At 50.0% G+C, this 13,173-nt stretch overlaps 1 protein-coding gene across 1 annotated transcript; it reads right to left on the bottom strand.

Annotated features, from left to right (window-relative positions):
- Positions 1–10,064: 10,064 nt before the first annotated feature.
- Positions 10,065–11,181, bottom strand: LOC149365055 (uncharacterized). The gene has a single exon (XM_089570240.1). It carries the CDS (start codon positions 11,042–11,044, stop codon positions 10,133–10,135), a length of 912 nt encoding a protein of 303 aa, XP_089426366.1. The 5' UTR covers positions 11,045–11,181; the 3' UTR covers positions 10,065–10,132.
- Positions 11,182–13,173: the final 1,992 nt, after the last annotated feature.

Below are 13,173 nucleotides of genomic sequence, written 5' to 3'. Positions count from 1 at the left end.
CGCCCAGGTGTGCTGAAATACTAGTGTTCGGTGGGCAGTGTAGATGGCACCACAACACTGTTTAGCAAACGTTTTGATTGAACGCGCCACTTTCGTCGGTGCGCCTTTGCAGGTAACGTTGTCAATGGCGACATACTGTCATGTAAAGTCGTGTATCCCCCAACATTACCATGTAGTTTCCGTACGGAGGCGATTGACAGCTGAGATCAGGAGCGCACAGGTAGCACACTTAACCGGGATGAACCCTTGAAATGCGGCCGCTTCCAGATTTCTCCTCGGTTATCATCATACTTCAAAAAGCAAGGCACCACTGATCGAGATCTCTTCAACGCTGTACAAGCGGTTTCTTATATTCCCCTAATAATAGCAATCAGAAGAGTTATTTGTGTGATTAAATGCGATAGCAGTTATCCGGGTAGTTTACATTTCGTTCGAATGCATCGCATCGGCCAACATATCCGCCTGCCGTCCCACGCTGATGTGCGCTGATGGCACCGTGCACGTGTGGAACTTGGACACTGGAAGTGAAGATAGGGGAGTGGGTATACCATTCTGCTTACCACGAATACAGGGTCGAATTTAGCCCTGCACTGCGGCGTTTGCTCGGACGCTACACGCGACAAGCCATGCCTACCTATGCTAATGAAAGCAAAAATTTTAGAGAGAAGCAGAGGTCAGGTCGCGCGTGAACTTGCCGAGGCGTTTTTCATCAGTAAGCGTGTGGATGACTGTGTAAGTGACCGTTCGATCAACCTTTATCAAAAAGAAGGCAGATATCTGAACTGCGCATAGATATGACGCTCGAAGGTATATAAGATGTGTTTCCTTTAATATGAATTCAGTCGCGAGTCTGCGCTTGTTGTGTGTACTTTGACGTCCTTGTTTTTGTGTGCGCAGTATACTTTGAAAATAAGCCTGACCGACTCGCCCAACAACGCACTCTTGTAAAGAGTGACCTTTCTACATATATAGGCATCACGCTATCGCGTCATACCTTTGAGGCGGAGTTCAAGCGCCCCTTGCAATTTTTTTTTTACTGAATCAGGGGTCCCGCATGACTTGCCAGTTTGTTCGCCCCGTTACTTTACACAGTGTCACTTGAAGCATTTGACCTTGTTATAGTACTTTCTTCCGCCGCCGCGGTGGCTCAGTGGCAATAGCGCTCGGCTGCTGACCCGAAAGACGCGGGTTCGATCGCGGTCGCGGCGGGAGAATTTCAATGGAGGCGAAATTCCAGAGTCCCGTGTACTCTGCAATGTCAGTGCACGTTAAAGAACCCCAGGTGGTAGAAATTTCCGGAGCCCTCCACTACGGCGTCCCTCATAGCCTGAGTCGCTTTGGGACTTAAAGCCCCATAAACCAAACGCATTTTTATGCGTATGTTTCTTCACTAGGACACCCTCCTCCTCCGCTTCACTCACAGGGCGGTCGAGGTGTCCACAGAGAAGTGAGCCTTTCATTTGCTGTCAATAGGAAATAATCTCGTTTCGCCTTTTAATGTGGCATGCAGCATTATATGTACCGTTCTCGAGAAAAGCCGGCGTTGTCCGTCCGTGTCAAGAAAAAGCCCATCGGTCGTGTGGGTCGTGACATCATTGCAGTCCTCATTGGTCGAGAGGGTCGTAAAATAACCTTTGCTAAGGTAAAAGCTTCGGCGAGTTGGTGGTTGCTCATTTTAAAACAGTGAAAAAAAGGCACGGACAACAGGGCACGAACAAAAAGACACGGACGTTTTGTACGTCTCTTCCTGTTGTGCGTGCCTTTTTTGCGCTGTTTTAAAATGAGCACAAAAAAAGCCATTCACATTTGCGAAGTGCTTCCGAAGAATGAAGAGCACTTTCGTCGAAAAAGACGGTCGAGCGGGAATTGCCTAGGTCGCCCCCCCCCCCCCCCCCCACCCCTTCCCCCCAAAAGCCTTTGCATATTTTCCCGGACGTCCGTTTTCGGGCTCTCGTAGGGCGAGATGTAATTTTTGACGTAGAACTGGAAAGCTTTTTCCTCTGTGATGCGTCAAGTAGTACCCTACTTTGTACATTCACCGTGTTAGCTGCTGTCTTATTTCACACGTTATACGAGCACTATTCGTAGTGATTGTCGAGGTATCGTAGTCCTGCCGTGCCCCCACGTTGTTTTGCCATGTCGCTGGAGTGGCGGCGACGGTGGTGCCATTCACCTACGGTTGCGGTGGCCAGCAACCTCGTTGGGGCGGTAAAGAGCTGTCCATTCATGCCTTTATGCTGATCATCCCTTTTTGGCTTGACAAGGAGCGCCGACCAGCCGCCTCGAAAGAGGGGATTGAGGGCGGAACAAAGCCGCTTCCCAGAACTGAGTAATGAAGGCCGCTAATGCCACTGGTTAAATGTCCGGGCAGGTGCTTTGACCTTCGCAGACATGCCGTGGCGGGATATCTCAGCCGTCGGCTTGTTTCCCCTGGTATCGACAATGAATACTGCTGGCGTAAATGTTAACATTCAAAGTTTGAGTAATGGTATAACGTCTATAGTGTTCGCCTTTTATTTTTTAACAACAAAGCGCACAAAGTTTTTTGTGTAAATAAAATAAATAAAAAATCGTTTAAATAAAAAAACCAAGACAGCCTTTGTGACGCCTGACGCGCTGTATGAATTCAACGTCATGCCCTTCGGACTATGCAATGCCACTGCCACTTTTGAGCGGATGATGGACACGATACTGCGCGGCCTGAAATGGAAAACATGCTTATGTTACTTGGACGATATCGTTGTTTTCTCCCCAGATTTCCAGACGCACCTCGTTCGCCTGGAGCAAGTTTTGGGATGCCTCGAGGCAGCCGGGCTTCAACTCAATTTAAAGAAATGTCGCTTCGCTGCTCGTCAGTTGACGATTTTGGGCTACGTCGTGTCGAAACAGGGTGTCCTTCCTGACCCAGCAAAGCTTCGTGCTGTCTCTAAGTTTCCGAAGCCCTCTACGATGAAGGAACTTCGCAGTTTCATCGGCTTATGTTCTTACTTCCGACGCTTTATCCGAAATTTCGCTTGTATCATCGCACCTCTGACTGCCCTTCTTCGTGGCAGTAGCGACCTATCAAGCTGGAGTCCTGCCTGTGACGAAGCGTTCATCACGTTGCGCCGTCTACTTACCTCTCCGCCCATACTGCGCCACTTTGACCCTGCTTCTCCTACTGAAATCCACACAGATGCCAGTGGCGTTGGTATCGGTGCTGTTCTTGCTCAACGCAAACCGGGGTATGCGGAGTATGTTGTTGCATACGCGAGTCGCACCCTGACGAAGCCAGAGCAAAACTACTCAGTAACTGAAAAAGAGTGCTTGGCGATCGTTTGGGCGATCGGGAAATTTCGGCCTTACGTGTACGGCCGGCCTATCGCGGTCGTCACGGACCACCATTCTTTATGTTGGCTGTCCTCCCTAAAAGACCTAAATGGCCGCCTCGCCCGATGGGCCTTACTCCTTCAAGAGTACGATATTCGTGTGATCTATCGCTCTGGCAGGAAGCATAACGACGCCGACGCTTTGTCTCGTTCACCTCTAGCCAATGAAAGTGCCTCTCCTCCCGCCATCGACTGCGCCTCCTTGTCATTGGACGATATGCCCAACGAGCAGTCCAAGGACCCTTGGATCACTTCTCTTGTACGCTATCTTTCAGACCGTTCTGTCGTGCCGGTACCGCGTGCAATCCGCCGTCAGGCTGCCCACTTCACTATTCATGATGGGATTTTGTACCGCCGAAATTATCTCTCTGATGGCCGCAAATGTCTCCTAGTGATCCCTGGACATTTACGCTCAGAAATATGCGCAGCCTTTCATAGCGACCCGCAAGCTGGCTTCGCCTCCGCTATTACTGGTGCGGCATGTATAACTACGTACGAAAATTCGTCCGTTCCTGCCTCGATTGCCAGCGCCGCAAGCTCGGTCATCACCATTCGACCGGCCCTATCCAGCCTTTGCCTTGCCCATCCAGGCCATTTGACCGAGTTGGCATTGACCTGTATGGACCACTTCCCTACACTGCTGCGGGAAACCGCTGGGTCATCGTCGCTGTAGACCACCTGACACGGTACGTCGAAACAGCCGCCCTCCCAGCTGCTACGGCGCGGGATGTTGCAGCCTTCCTCTTGCACCATTTCATACTTCGACACGGAGCCCCGCGTGAACTGTTGAGCGACCGTGGGCGGGTGTTTCTGTCAGACGTAGTTTCATCTCTTCTGCAGCAATGCAACATTACTCGCCGCACCACTACTGCCTATCATCCCCAGACGAACGGCTTGACAGAACGTTTCAATCGAACATTAGGTGACATGTTGTCAATGTACGTGGCGGCAGACCATTCTAACTGGGACGTCGTCCTCCCCTTCGTCACATATGCCTACAACACCGCTACGCAGAGCACTACTGGTTTCTCACCATTCTTCCTTCTATACGGCCGTGAACCATCCTCGCCGCTCGACACTATTCTTCCGTACCATCCTGATTCGTCGGAATCCACAACCGTATCTGAAGCCTCCAGACACGCTGAAGAGTGCCGCCAGCTCGCCCGGTCATTCATGTCTGACGACCAAGGGCGCCAGAAATACCACTTCGACCACTCCCATGGCACAGACACTTTTCAGCCGCAATCCCTTGCTTGGCTCCGTGTGCCTTCTGCTGCACCAGGTCTCTCTACCAAGTTGCTGCCAAACTACCACGGACCCTACCGTGTCCTTGAGCGCACTTCTCCCGTCACTTACATCGTTGAGCCCGTGACGCCATCACCCGATCTCCGACGACGTGGGCGCGAGACCGTTCACGTTTCGCGTTTGAAGCCGTATTACGACCTCTGCGTCCTGTTGACTCCCTAAATCGCCAGGATGGCTCTTTTTCCCCCGGGGGCAAATGTAAAGAGGAAGACGCTTAGCAGACGGAGCAACAGAACCGATGCGCGGCGCGAGGCGAGAAGACGACGATCGGCAGCTGAAGCCTGCACCCTTGGAGCAGCAAAGACTGGAGTTCGCGCAGACTGGAGGTCTCTTTCACGCGTTTGCGATGCCGAGTTCCTCTGCTTAATTTCTACCTTCACAGATCTGGTCTGGCGGTTTCTCCACTGTGTCCATTTTGTGCCGAGCCTGAGACAGTGGATCACTTCCTGCTGTTCTGCCGCCGATTCTCTTCTTTGAGGAGGCGCCTATTAGAAAATCCGTTTCACCAGCTGGGTCTGCCTGTGTCCACTGAGGTTGTTCTTTCCTTTGGCGCTACTTCGCTTGGACGAAGCAACAGGAGTGCGCGCTGTGCAGTTTAAAAATTTCTTTTAGAATCACAGCGACTCCCATGCTAATATTTTTTTTTATTTTTTTTCTATTTGTTTTCATTTTTCTGATTATCAAACTTTTAATTTATTATTATTATTTTTTTTCTGTCTCTCTTTCAGTCAATACAAAATTGAACCATTCCATATGTTGCATTCAAATTTGCACATAACGCCGTCCTCCCATCTTCGATCTCCCTGCTAACAGGTCCCCTTTCGTTGCGTCGTCCAATCTGTCAGCCTATACCCTATTAATACTCCTTTACCTCTAAAACTCTTAATCATTCAAACAGTTCACCGCCTGTGTCTTGGCCACTCCCCCGTAGTGGGTATGTGCCATTCTACTTGAGGCCAACCAACCAACCAACCAGCAGAACCGACGCGCGGCAAAAGCATCAACTATTCTGGGACCGGACCTGCCCTTGCCCGCTCTAACCGGCCTTAACAACCACTCATCTCTTTGCCAATAAAGGCCGCTACACTATATTTTTTCTTTTTTGATATGCGGAAATTTGCCCCCCTCCCCCGCCCCCCCCCCCCCCCCCCCCCTAAAACCACGCTCTGGGACCGCCACTGCCTATGGGTCATAAGGCAGGCACGCTACCTACGAGAAAAGCTCGACCGCTTGTGTGTGAGAGAGAGAGAGAGAGAGAGAGACTCTTTAATGAAAAACAGAGAATTTAGCCGGCGTTTCAATATCGCTGGCATGCTACTCTGCGTAGGGAGGGGAATTTGGGAGATAAAGACAGAAGGAGAGCAGCGTGGAAGAGGTAAAAGAAAAAAAAACGGAGATAAAATGCGGCCATGAAATGGGTACTAAGGATGCAATGGCGAGTACTGATGTAACCTATGGAATGATGGAGTGCGACAAATGGGCTGACGAAGTTCACTGCAGGAAGAATGCATGAAGGTAACGTGCAAGTGAATTTAAAGCTTATCGAGATGTGCAATGCCTTTTAAATATGTAAAAAGAAAGTTCATTGCAAGTCTCTGTTGCCTGAAGCAGGCTAAGGGACCTAAAACTTTGTCCATTGTTAGGGGCACTGGGCAGAGCTTCTGCATGCAATGTTCATAGCACGCACGCTCGTTAGCATACGCAGGGCACTCAAGCAGGATATGTTTGCTTGTTTTTCTGCTGGTTCTTGCAAGAATAAACAGTGAAAATATATTTTATCTAAGCAGTTTTTCTCATGGGTTTCAGTTTTTTTCACCCCATTTTTCTGTACTTAGCTTCCCCAGTCTTTAGTCGCGGAGGTCCCGGCCCCCGTCCCCCAGGCCTGCGTGCCAGGGGCGGGGAGTAGGGGGTCTCCTACATCGGTGGAAATATAGTTTTAATCATCAGCATTGCCATCGTTAGGATTTTCTGTACCATCTGCGAGTAGACACAGGAACAACACGCCGCCGGATTTTCTCGTAATGGGGCTAGTAAGGCTTTCGCCTTTTTTAACCAGCTATTCGGATCCCACCGGCGGCATGCGATTATTTTTCTGCACCTGCCTCGAGCCCGACGCACACTCAGCGCTCCTTATCAAGACAAAGAATGCCTGATGGTCCGCGGCCTTTGCAACGATAAAGGGCTGCGCGGCTTGGTTTAGTCTGACTCAGACCTGGCTCGATTCGAGTTTCTCTGTGCGAACCGTCTCAGCGAAGCAGCTTATAACGAAGACAAAAAGAGACCGGCTACAGAGCAAAGCTCCTCTATTAACGATATTTTTTTTGTCCTCTAACTTGAGCCGTAGCAGACACATAACGGACGCACGTGCGCACACGTGCGCACAACCTGCCTCGCGCAGTGTGGCATCTGGCCGGCTACTTCCTCTGCCCACATTTCTCATGTTTGCTGGAGCTGCGTATTGCACTTTGCTTTTTGTTTGCTTTTTCTTCCTGTAAGTCATATGCATACATGCCTCACCCGGGAGATCCGACTGAGCGTCTTATCATAACGGTAGTTTCCCTAAATCTGGATAGGGCATTGCGTTGGAGCCCTTTCATATCCGCGTAGCCATACCCTGGCAGCACCACATGCATGCGTTGCGCATCCGCCCCGGGGAAAAGAGTAATGATTCGAGGAGAGGCTAAAGCGACGCTCAGGCGGAGACCCTCGGAGCAGCTGGCCCCGTCCTGTGCGGGTTTTCGCTGCGCGTGCAATCCCTTCCTTGATCCGCAGGGTTTTAGCCTCTGCTTTCGCGCTACGTCGGTGCGGCTTATACGGCGCAGCCGGCCGGAGTTGTCTTTGCACAGCGGTCCAACGGCCGGAAGCATGGAGTTCCGATACGGATACACGCGTCAGAGTGAGCAGCAATCTCACCAACTTGAACGCTCCTGGTTGATGACGAGCTGAAGGCCGTGTGGTTCGAGGGCCGTCACCGTCTCTCCCCGCCAATAAACGCACTCATTTTCTCAACAGGGAATGCTGTTTTAATGCGACAGTATTTATGTTGTCGTCGCACACACACACAAAAATAATAATAAGTGATGCTGGCTTCTCTGTTATGAAATTCCCCGATTGGTCGAGAGAGGTCTTATGACCTTGTGACGTCATCCTACCTGCCCACCGTGGTCGCGTGAGACTTACGGGAGCTCTGGAACAGCAACCTAGATCTCACAAGCACCAGCGGTGGCTGTGTTTGAAGCAACCACCTCCCGGGGCAGTGGCGCATCGCTTAACCGCTGCACCACTGCCCCAGTAATAATACCCGCGATCTATGAATGTAACTGAGATGACTGCAAGGTCATCAACACCACGTGAAAACCAGTAGACCAATCAGAGCAGCGCCAAATTTGAAAATCTGAGGACCCCAAGATTTGAAACTTGGTCCACTGCAGGAAATGGATCTCATATAACAATCTGATGGAAACTACTCGAACATTCTAGAAGGTGATAACATATGCATACTATATAAGAACAATGGAACCGGTTTCAACCGGAGTTTTGGCGGGAAAATCGCAAGAACAACATTAGATGCTCATTGTAGACACCATAGCAGGTAACATAAATGCTATTGCATTTTCTTCTTTGAGAATGTGGTTAAGAAGGCCCCAAAGAGGTCAACCATACCATTTTTGTTCCTAGTAAAAATCATTCTACGGCTCTTTCTTGTTTAAGTTGATGCTTGTTTGATAGAAAAAGATGCAGTTTTCGTTCTGAAAATTGGACTTCGAGATTAAACTCACAGGATGGTTACGAATGTGTAACGCGAATGTTTGAGCGTTAGCCGTGGTGCAAGAGCAAATAACTTTCAGAAACACGCCGTGCTGCTAATGACCCCGCCGTGTTTTGGTGCCTGCCAAGTTCGCCGGGCGAGTCATCGCAGCCGGCGCTCTCGCCAGAACAAAAGCACCGGACGGTTACAAGTTTGTGACTCTGTGAGTTTGTGAGGAATGATCCTGCTTTAGCTGGATTGCTCGGGGAAGAAATGGATACATTTTATAGTTGTTTTATTAATAGACTAGAGTGAAACGATCGCGGCCATCGCAGCGTTAGCGCATCTGCCTATGGCCCGATACCACTTAAGAACGCAGCGGTTATTCCGTGTCAAAAAACCTCCTTCCAGTAAATTGCGTCGGCCGATTCTCAGGACCCTGCTAGTGTGACACAGCAGGGAGTGGTAGGTGAAATGGGATCGTTCCCTTCCCTGTATGGTCGGGGATAGACCCCTCTTTCCATTGTGGCGCCGCTCGCTACAGTGTCACGCTAGCAGAGACAGAGCAGAATCGGCCGACGTCATTGGCTGGAAGGGGATCCTTTGACGGAGAAAAGCCGCTGCGTTCTGGAGTTGTATCCGACTATAGTATTGAGGAGGTGCCGGGCTCGTATGTCGCAGTTGCATTTTTTACCGGTGGGCGTTCGGTAGCAGGCTTGCAGACGCCTATACGCTAACGGCACATAACTGAGGAAGGAGGAAGAACTGGAAACGGTGTAGCCACTAGGCAACCGCAGGGGTTGCGCATTGGCCTCGTATACGGTATACTGGAAGGTGCGGGTGGGGCTGGGTTCGTAGATGGTAGATGCCCTTTCACCGGTGGCGGTCCAGAGCTCAACTCATCGGAGGGTGCCCCCTACGGAGGGAAGGCCTGGAGGGTACCTGGAGGGCTATGCGAACGGTACCGACCACAACGCAAAAAACTGAGGAAGCTAAGAAGAATTAACGCTCTAAAAGCAACCGTCGGTGAATTCGGTACCACGACGTGCCTTTGTTTGCCAGGGGTCTTCGAAATATGATTGGCTCTCGGATAATAAGTGCAGAGGAGTCTGCGGCAAAGGAGATAAGAGGAGGAGAGGAGGAGATGGACCGGAGTGGTGTTTGGGAGTTAACGGTTTCGTCTAAAATGAGTTAATGGGAGGTTGACATCGAATATCCTCAAATCGTTTACGGTTACTGTGCCATTGCGTCCATCTCCTATCAGCGGACATTTGTGATGTGATATCGCGTTCACTCTGACAGCTATGGACATGTCAGCTGCCTTTGCTCTAGAGCACTTTTTTGTGTGTGTGGACGAAGGCGGAGACAGAATGTACGCACTGAGAAGCAAACTTTGTCCTATGTGTAACGCATGCCTAATGCCGAGAAGGCCCTTTTGTCGGCCGTAGAGCAGCGAGAGTAGCCGAACCTACACATCTTTGAAGCCTCCCATATGTTAGCTCCACGATGCCTTTGGATGCGCAACGAGCTGACGCGGCAGAGCAGATGCAGATTTATTTTCTTCTTTTCCTTCAGCCCTTGTTCGTGTCTGTCTCTCTGATTATACTCACTCTCTAATTTGTAGTCCGCCCTAATGTCCAAGCTGTACAATGACAACACACAAAACAACCACCTCAGCATGCCAGTAAGGTCACTGTTTTCTTTCTCCGGATTACACAGTGGTGTAGCCGGCTGGTTGCGTTGCACCGGGGCACGGGGTGTTTGTGCAGATCTTTAACCTGACATCCGAAGTTCTCGAACCGGAGGTAGCCAGGGTTGCTTCGAGCGGATTCTTGATTATCCTCCTCTTGGAAGTCATTTTCAAATGGCGGCTCAACACAAGGAGCAGGCCGATGATGGGGAGCGGAAGCACTATCATGGCCATCGCGAAGACCGCCATTTCCGTTGGCAGCTGGCTGCCGGAGATGAAACCGAAACCATACGGGTACACTTCTTGACCCGGCTCACCGTCGGTGTACTTGACAACCTGGACCTCGTAAGACAATTCGAAGGAGGGCAGGTTCGACCCAGTGTCCTTGACGATGCTCTCCGCTGCGAGAGGAAGCTTCCGCATGAGCAGTGCCGGAGCAGTCGTCACGCCTAGACTCGAATCGTTCTTACCAGGTTTCGGTCTCATGCCCTCACGACTCGCAGCCAGTATCTTGTTCAAGATGACCTTCTTGATGACGTCGATCGCTAACTCCCGGCGACGGCGGCTGCTTTCGGCGGTTTCGTTCTTGGACTCTGCGGCAACTTCCGTCTGGTTAGCACCGAGCGTGGCGCTGGTGTTTCCAGTCTTGTTCTGCGCCAGGCGTCGCCGAAGGATGAAGATCAGAGGGCTAATGTGCTTCTTTTCGCGCTTTCCTCGCAAAATCTGGTCGATGATCGTGTGATGCTCACAAGCGGAGTCACCGGATGCATTGGAGGATTCGAGGTGGGTGGGCGTCGCCAGAATGGATTTGCGAACAGCCGCGTGGCCGCGCGCAGGTTCCACAACAAAGAACGGAAGTCGGTGCCGGGGCTGCTTACGTAGCTTCCGCTCTGGGGCTTTGCCCAGGCCGTCTTCTCTCTTCCGGCTGTTCATGCTAGCCGCGCTTGCGATGCGAATGTGGAACGTTGAAACCTCTTTTGTCTTTCGGATCGGCCACAAACTGTCAGCGATGCCGGAGTAGCCAGAAATTGGAAGGCCAGCCTTAGACCGCCTCAGAAGGCTTTCCAATAACGCTGTCTCTTGGCCTGTAAGTAATGAGAAGAATCATGTTACTTAAGTGACAGTAGGAAAGCAGGGTAATTCCTGCTTCTGTGAGCAAGAAAACAAGTAAGAGCAACCTTCAGCATGCCGAATCGACTGTAAAGCAAAACACGGCTCTTAGACCATGTTTTCAGTTACAGCCTGTTTTAATAGCCGCGAATACCAACGTAAACTCGGCAACAGTCAAAAAGAACAAAAACTAGAAACACACAGAACTTTATGTAAGCTCTCAGAAGTGAAGACCTTTTTCGTTTCAAGAATAAACGTGTTCTATGCGCATAGTCATTATGACAAGCTGCTAGCCCCGCAAAGTTCAACGATCAAAGCCGTAAACATTTGTTTTCTTGTGGCGGTAGGCGAAATCATTCCAAGTGCAGCAACAACCTGAAATGCGAACGACCAGGACAGATGAACGTGCGGGTGTAGGTGGACGACTACGTGGTGTAAACGGGGCCAGACACCGGGAGCTAATGATGGGCTGGTGAGCTTCCTGCGGAATCACAAGAATGTATGCTCTCCTTCTTGCAGTGAACTTTTGTTCTCATGGCTTAGGAGCCTGCTAAGCCTGCGTGGAGATGCAGCGATGGCGCAGAGGTAGAGCATCCGCCTCGCGCCGCGCATCCGCCTCGCATCCTGGTGCCGCGCAATTATCCACAGGATAAAAAAAAAAATTGCCGACGATTACGTTACTTCCTAATGCGAAATTTGGGCGCATCTCATCAGCTGTTTCAGCTGTTCGATAGATTTAGGCAAATAATTCGAGCAAGACATGTACAATTACAGACAACTTGTTATTTTTCGCACATTTTCCTTCTTCAAGAAACACTCCACTAACACTTCTTGCCACGAAGGAAACTTTGTGGCCGGAGAAATAGATTGATATATGCTCTACATGCTGCACCAATGCCTGGTTCTCAAAGACGAGATCTACGTAAGTATTTCACGAGGTTGTCACAGCCGTGGGAGGCGTTACGAGTGAGAGGAACAGGATGTTTTCCCGCATAAGTGGTAAGAAATTGCTGTTTGTCGTTATATGTACATTGAAGTCCCCACCCACCCTGGCAGGTGACAGTTAATGGTTGATCGCGAGGGTTACCTCACCGTTGTCAGCGCTAACGCATGCAGCCCACATCTCTTTCATCCCTCCACATAACTAAAAGTGCGATTCAGGCGTCCGCTGACCCGGGGAGCCAGTTATGCGCACTTTGTCTACCACATGGGAGCAGCTCGTACTCTAAACACCGTATCAGACATAGCTACTTGGACCGACCAACGCAAGAAACTATAGTGAAGCGGAAGTAAATTAACGAGTTAGCGGTAAGAAGGAAAGTAGATGAATTCAGGATATCGCTTCAGAACAGATATTAGGCTTTAACTCAGGACGACGACCTTAATGTTCAAGCAATGAACGATAATCTCGCACCTATCATTACGGAGTGCACAGTAGAAGTAGGCGGTATAGATTGGTTGTACAAGGATACTGGCAAGCTCTCTCAGGAGACGAAAGATCTGATTAGGAAAAACCAAAACATTACAGCATGAAGAATAACTTAGTAATCTGCAATTCGCTGATGACATTGCCTTGCTCAGTCACTCAAGAGATGAACGGCAAAGCATGATAAGTCAGTCAAGAGACGAACGGCAAAGCATGATCAGTGAGTTGGACAGGCAGAGCAGAACGGTGGGTCTAAAAATTAATGTGACGAAAACCAAAGTAATGTTTAGTAGTCTCGGAATGGAACAGTAGTTTACAACTAGTGAGGTGCTGGAAGTGATAAAGGAATGCGTCTACTTAGGGCAGGTTATTAAGGCCAATCCGGATCACAAGCGTGAAATAATTAGAATAATAAGAATGGACTGGAGCTCATTTGGCAGGTTCTCTCAGATCATGCATTACAGCTTACCAGTATCCATCAAGAGAAAAGTATGTAACAGCTGCATCTTTATGTAGTCACTTACTG

Source organism: Amblyomma mixtum, chromosome 2, assembly GCF_055824585.1.
Source record: "Amblyomma mixtum isolate Tamu chromosome 2, ASM5582458v1, whole genome shotgun sequence".
NCBI classification, from domain to species: Eukaryota; Metazoa; Arthropoda; class Arachnida; order Ixodida; family Ixodidae; genus Amblyomma; species Amblyomma mixtum.
This window is presented reverse-complemented; position numbering and strand designations above follow the sequence as displayed.

Bases quoted from the DNA above. Each gene is read 5' to 3' on its own strand.
- LOC149365055 (XM_089570240.1), bottom strand. From the start codon at position 11,044: ATGAACAGCCGGAAGAGAGAAGACGGCCTGGGCAAAGCCCCAGAGCGG.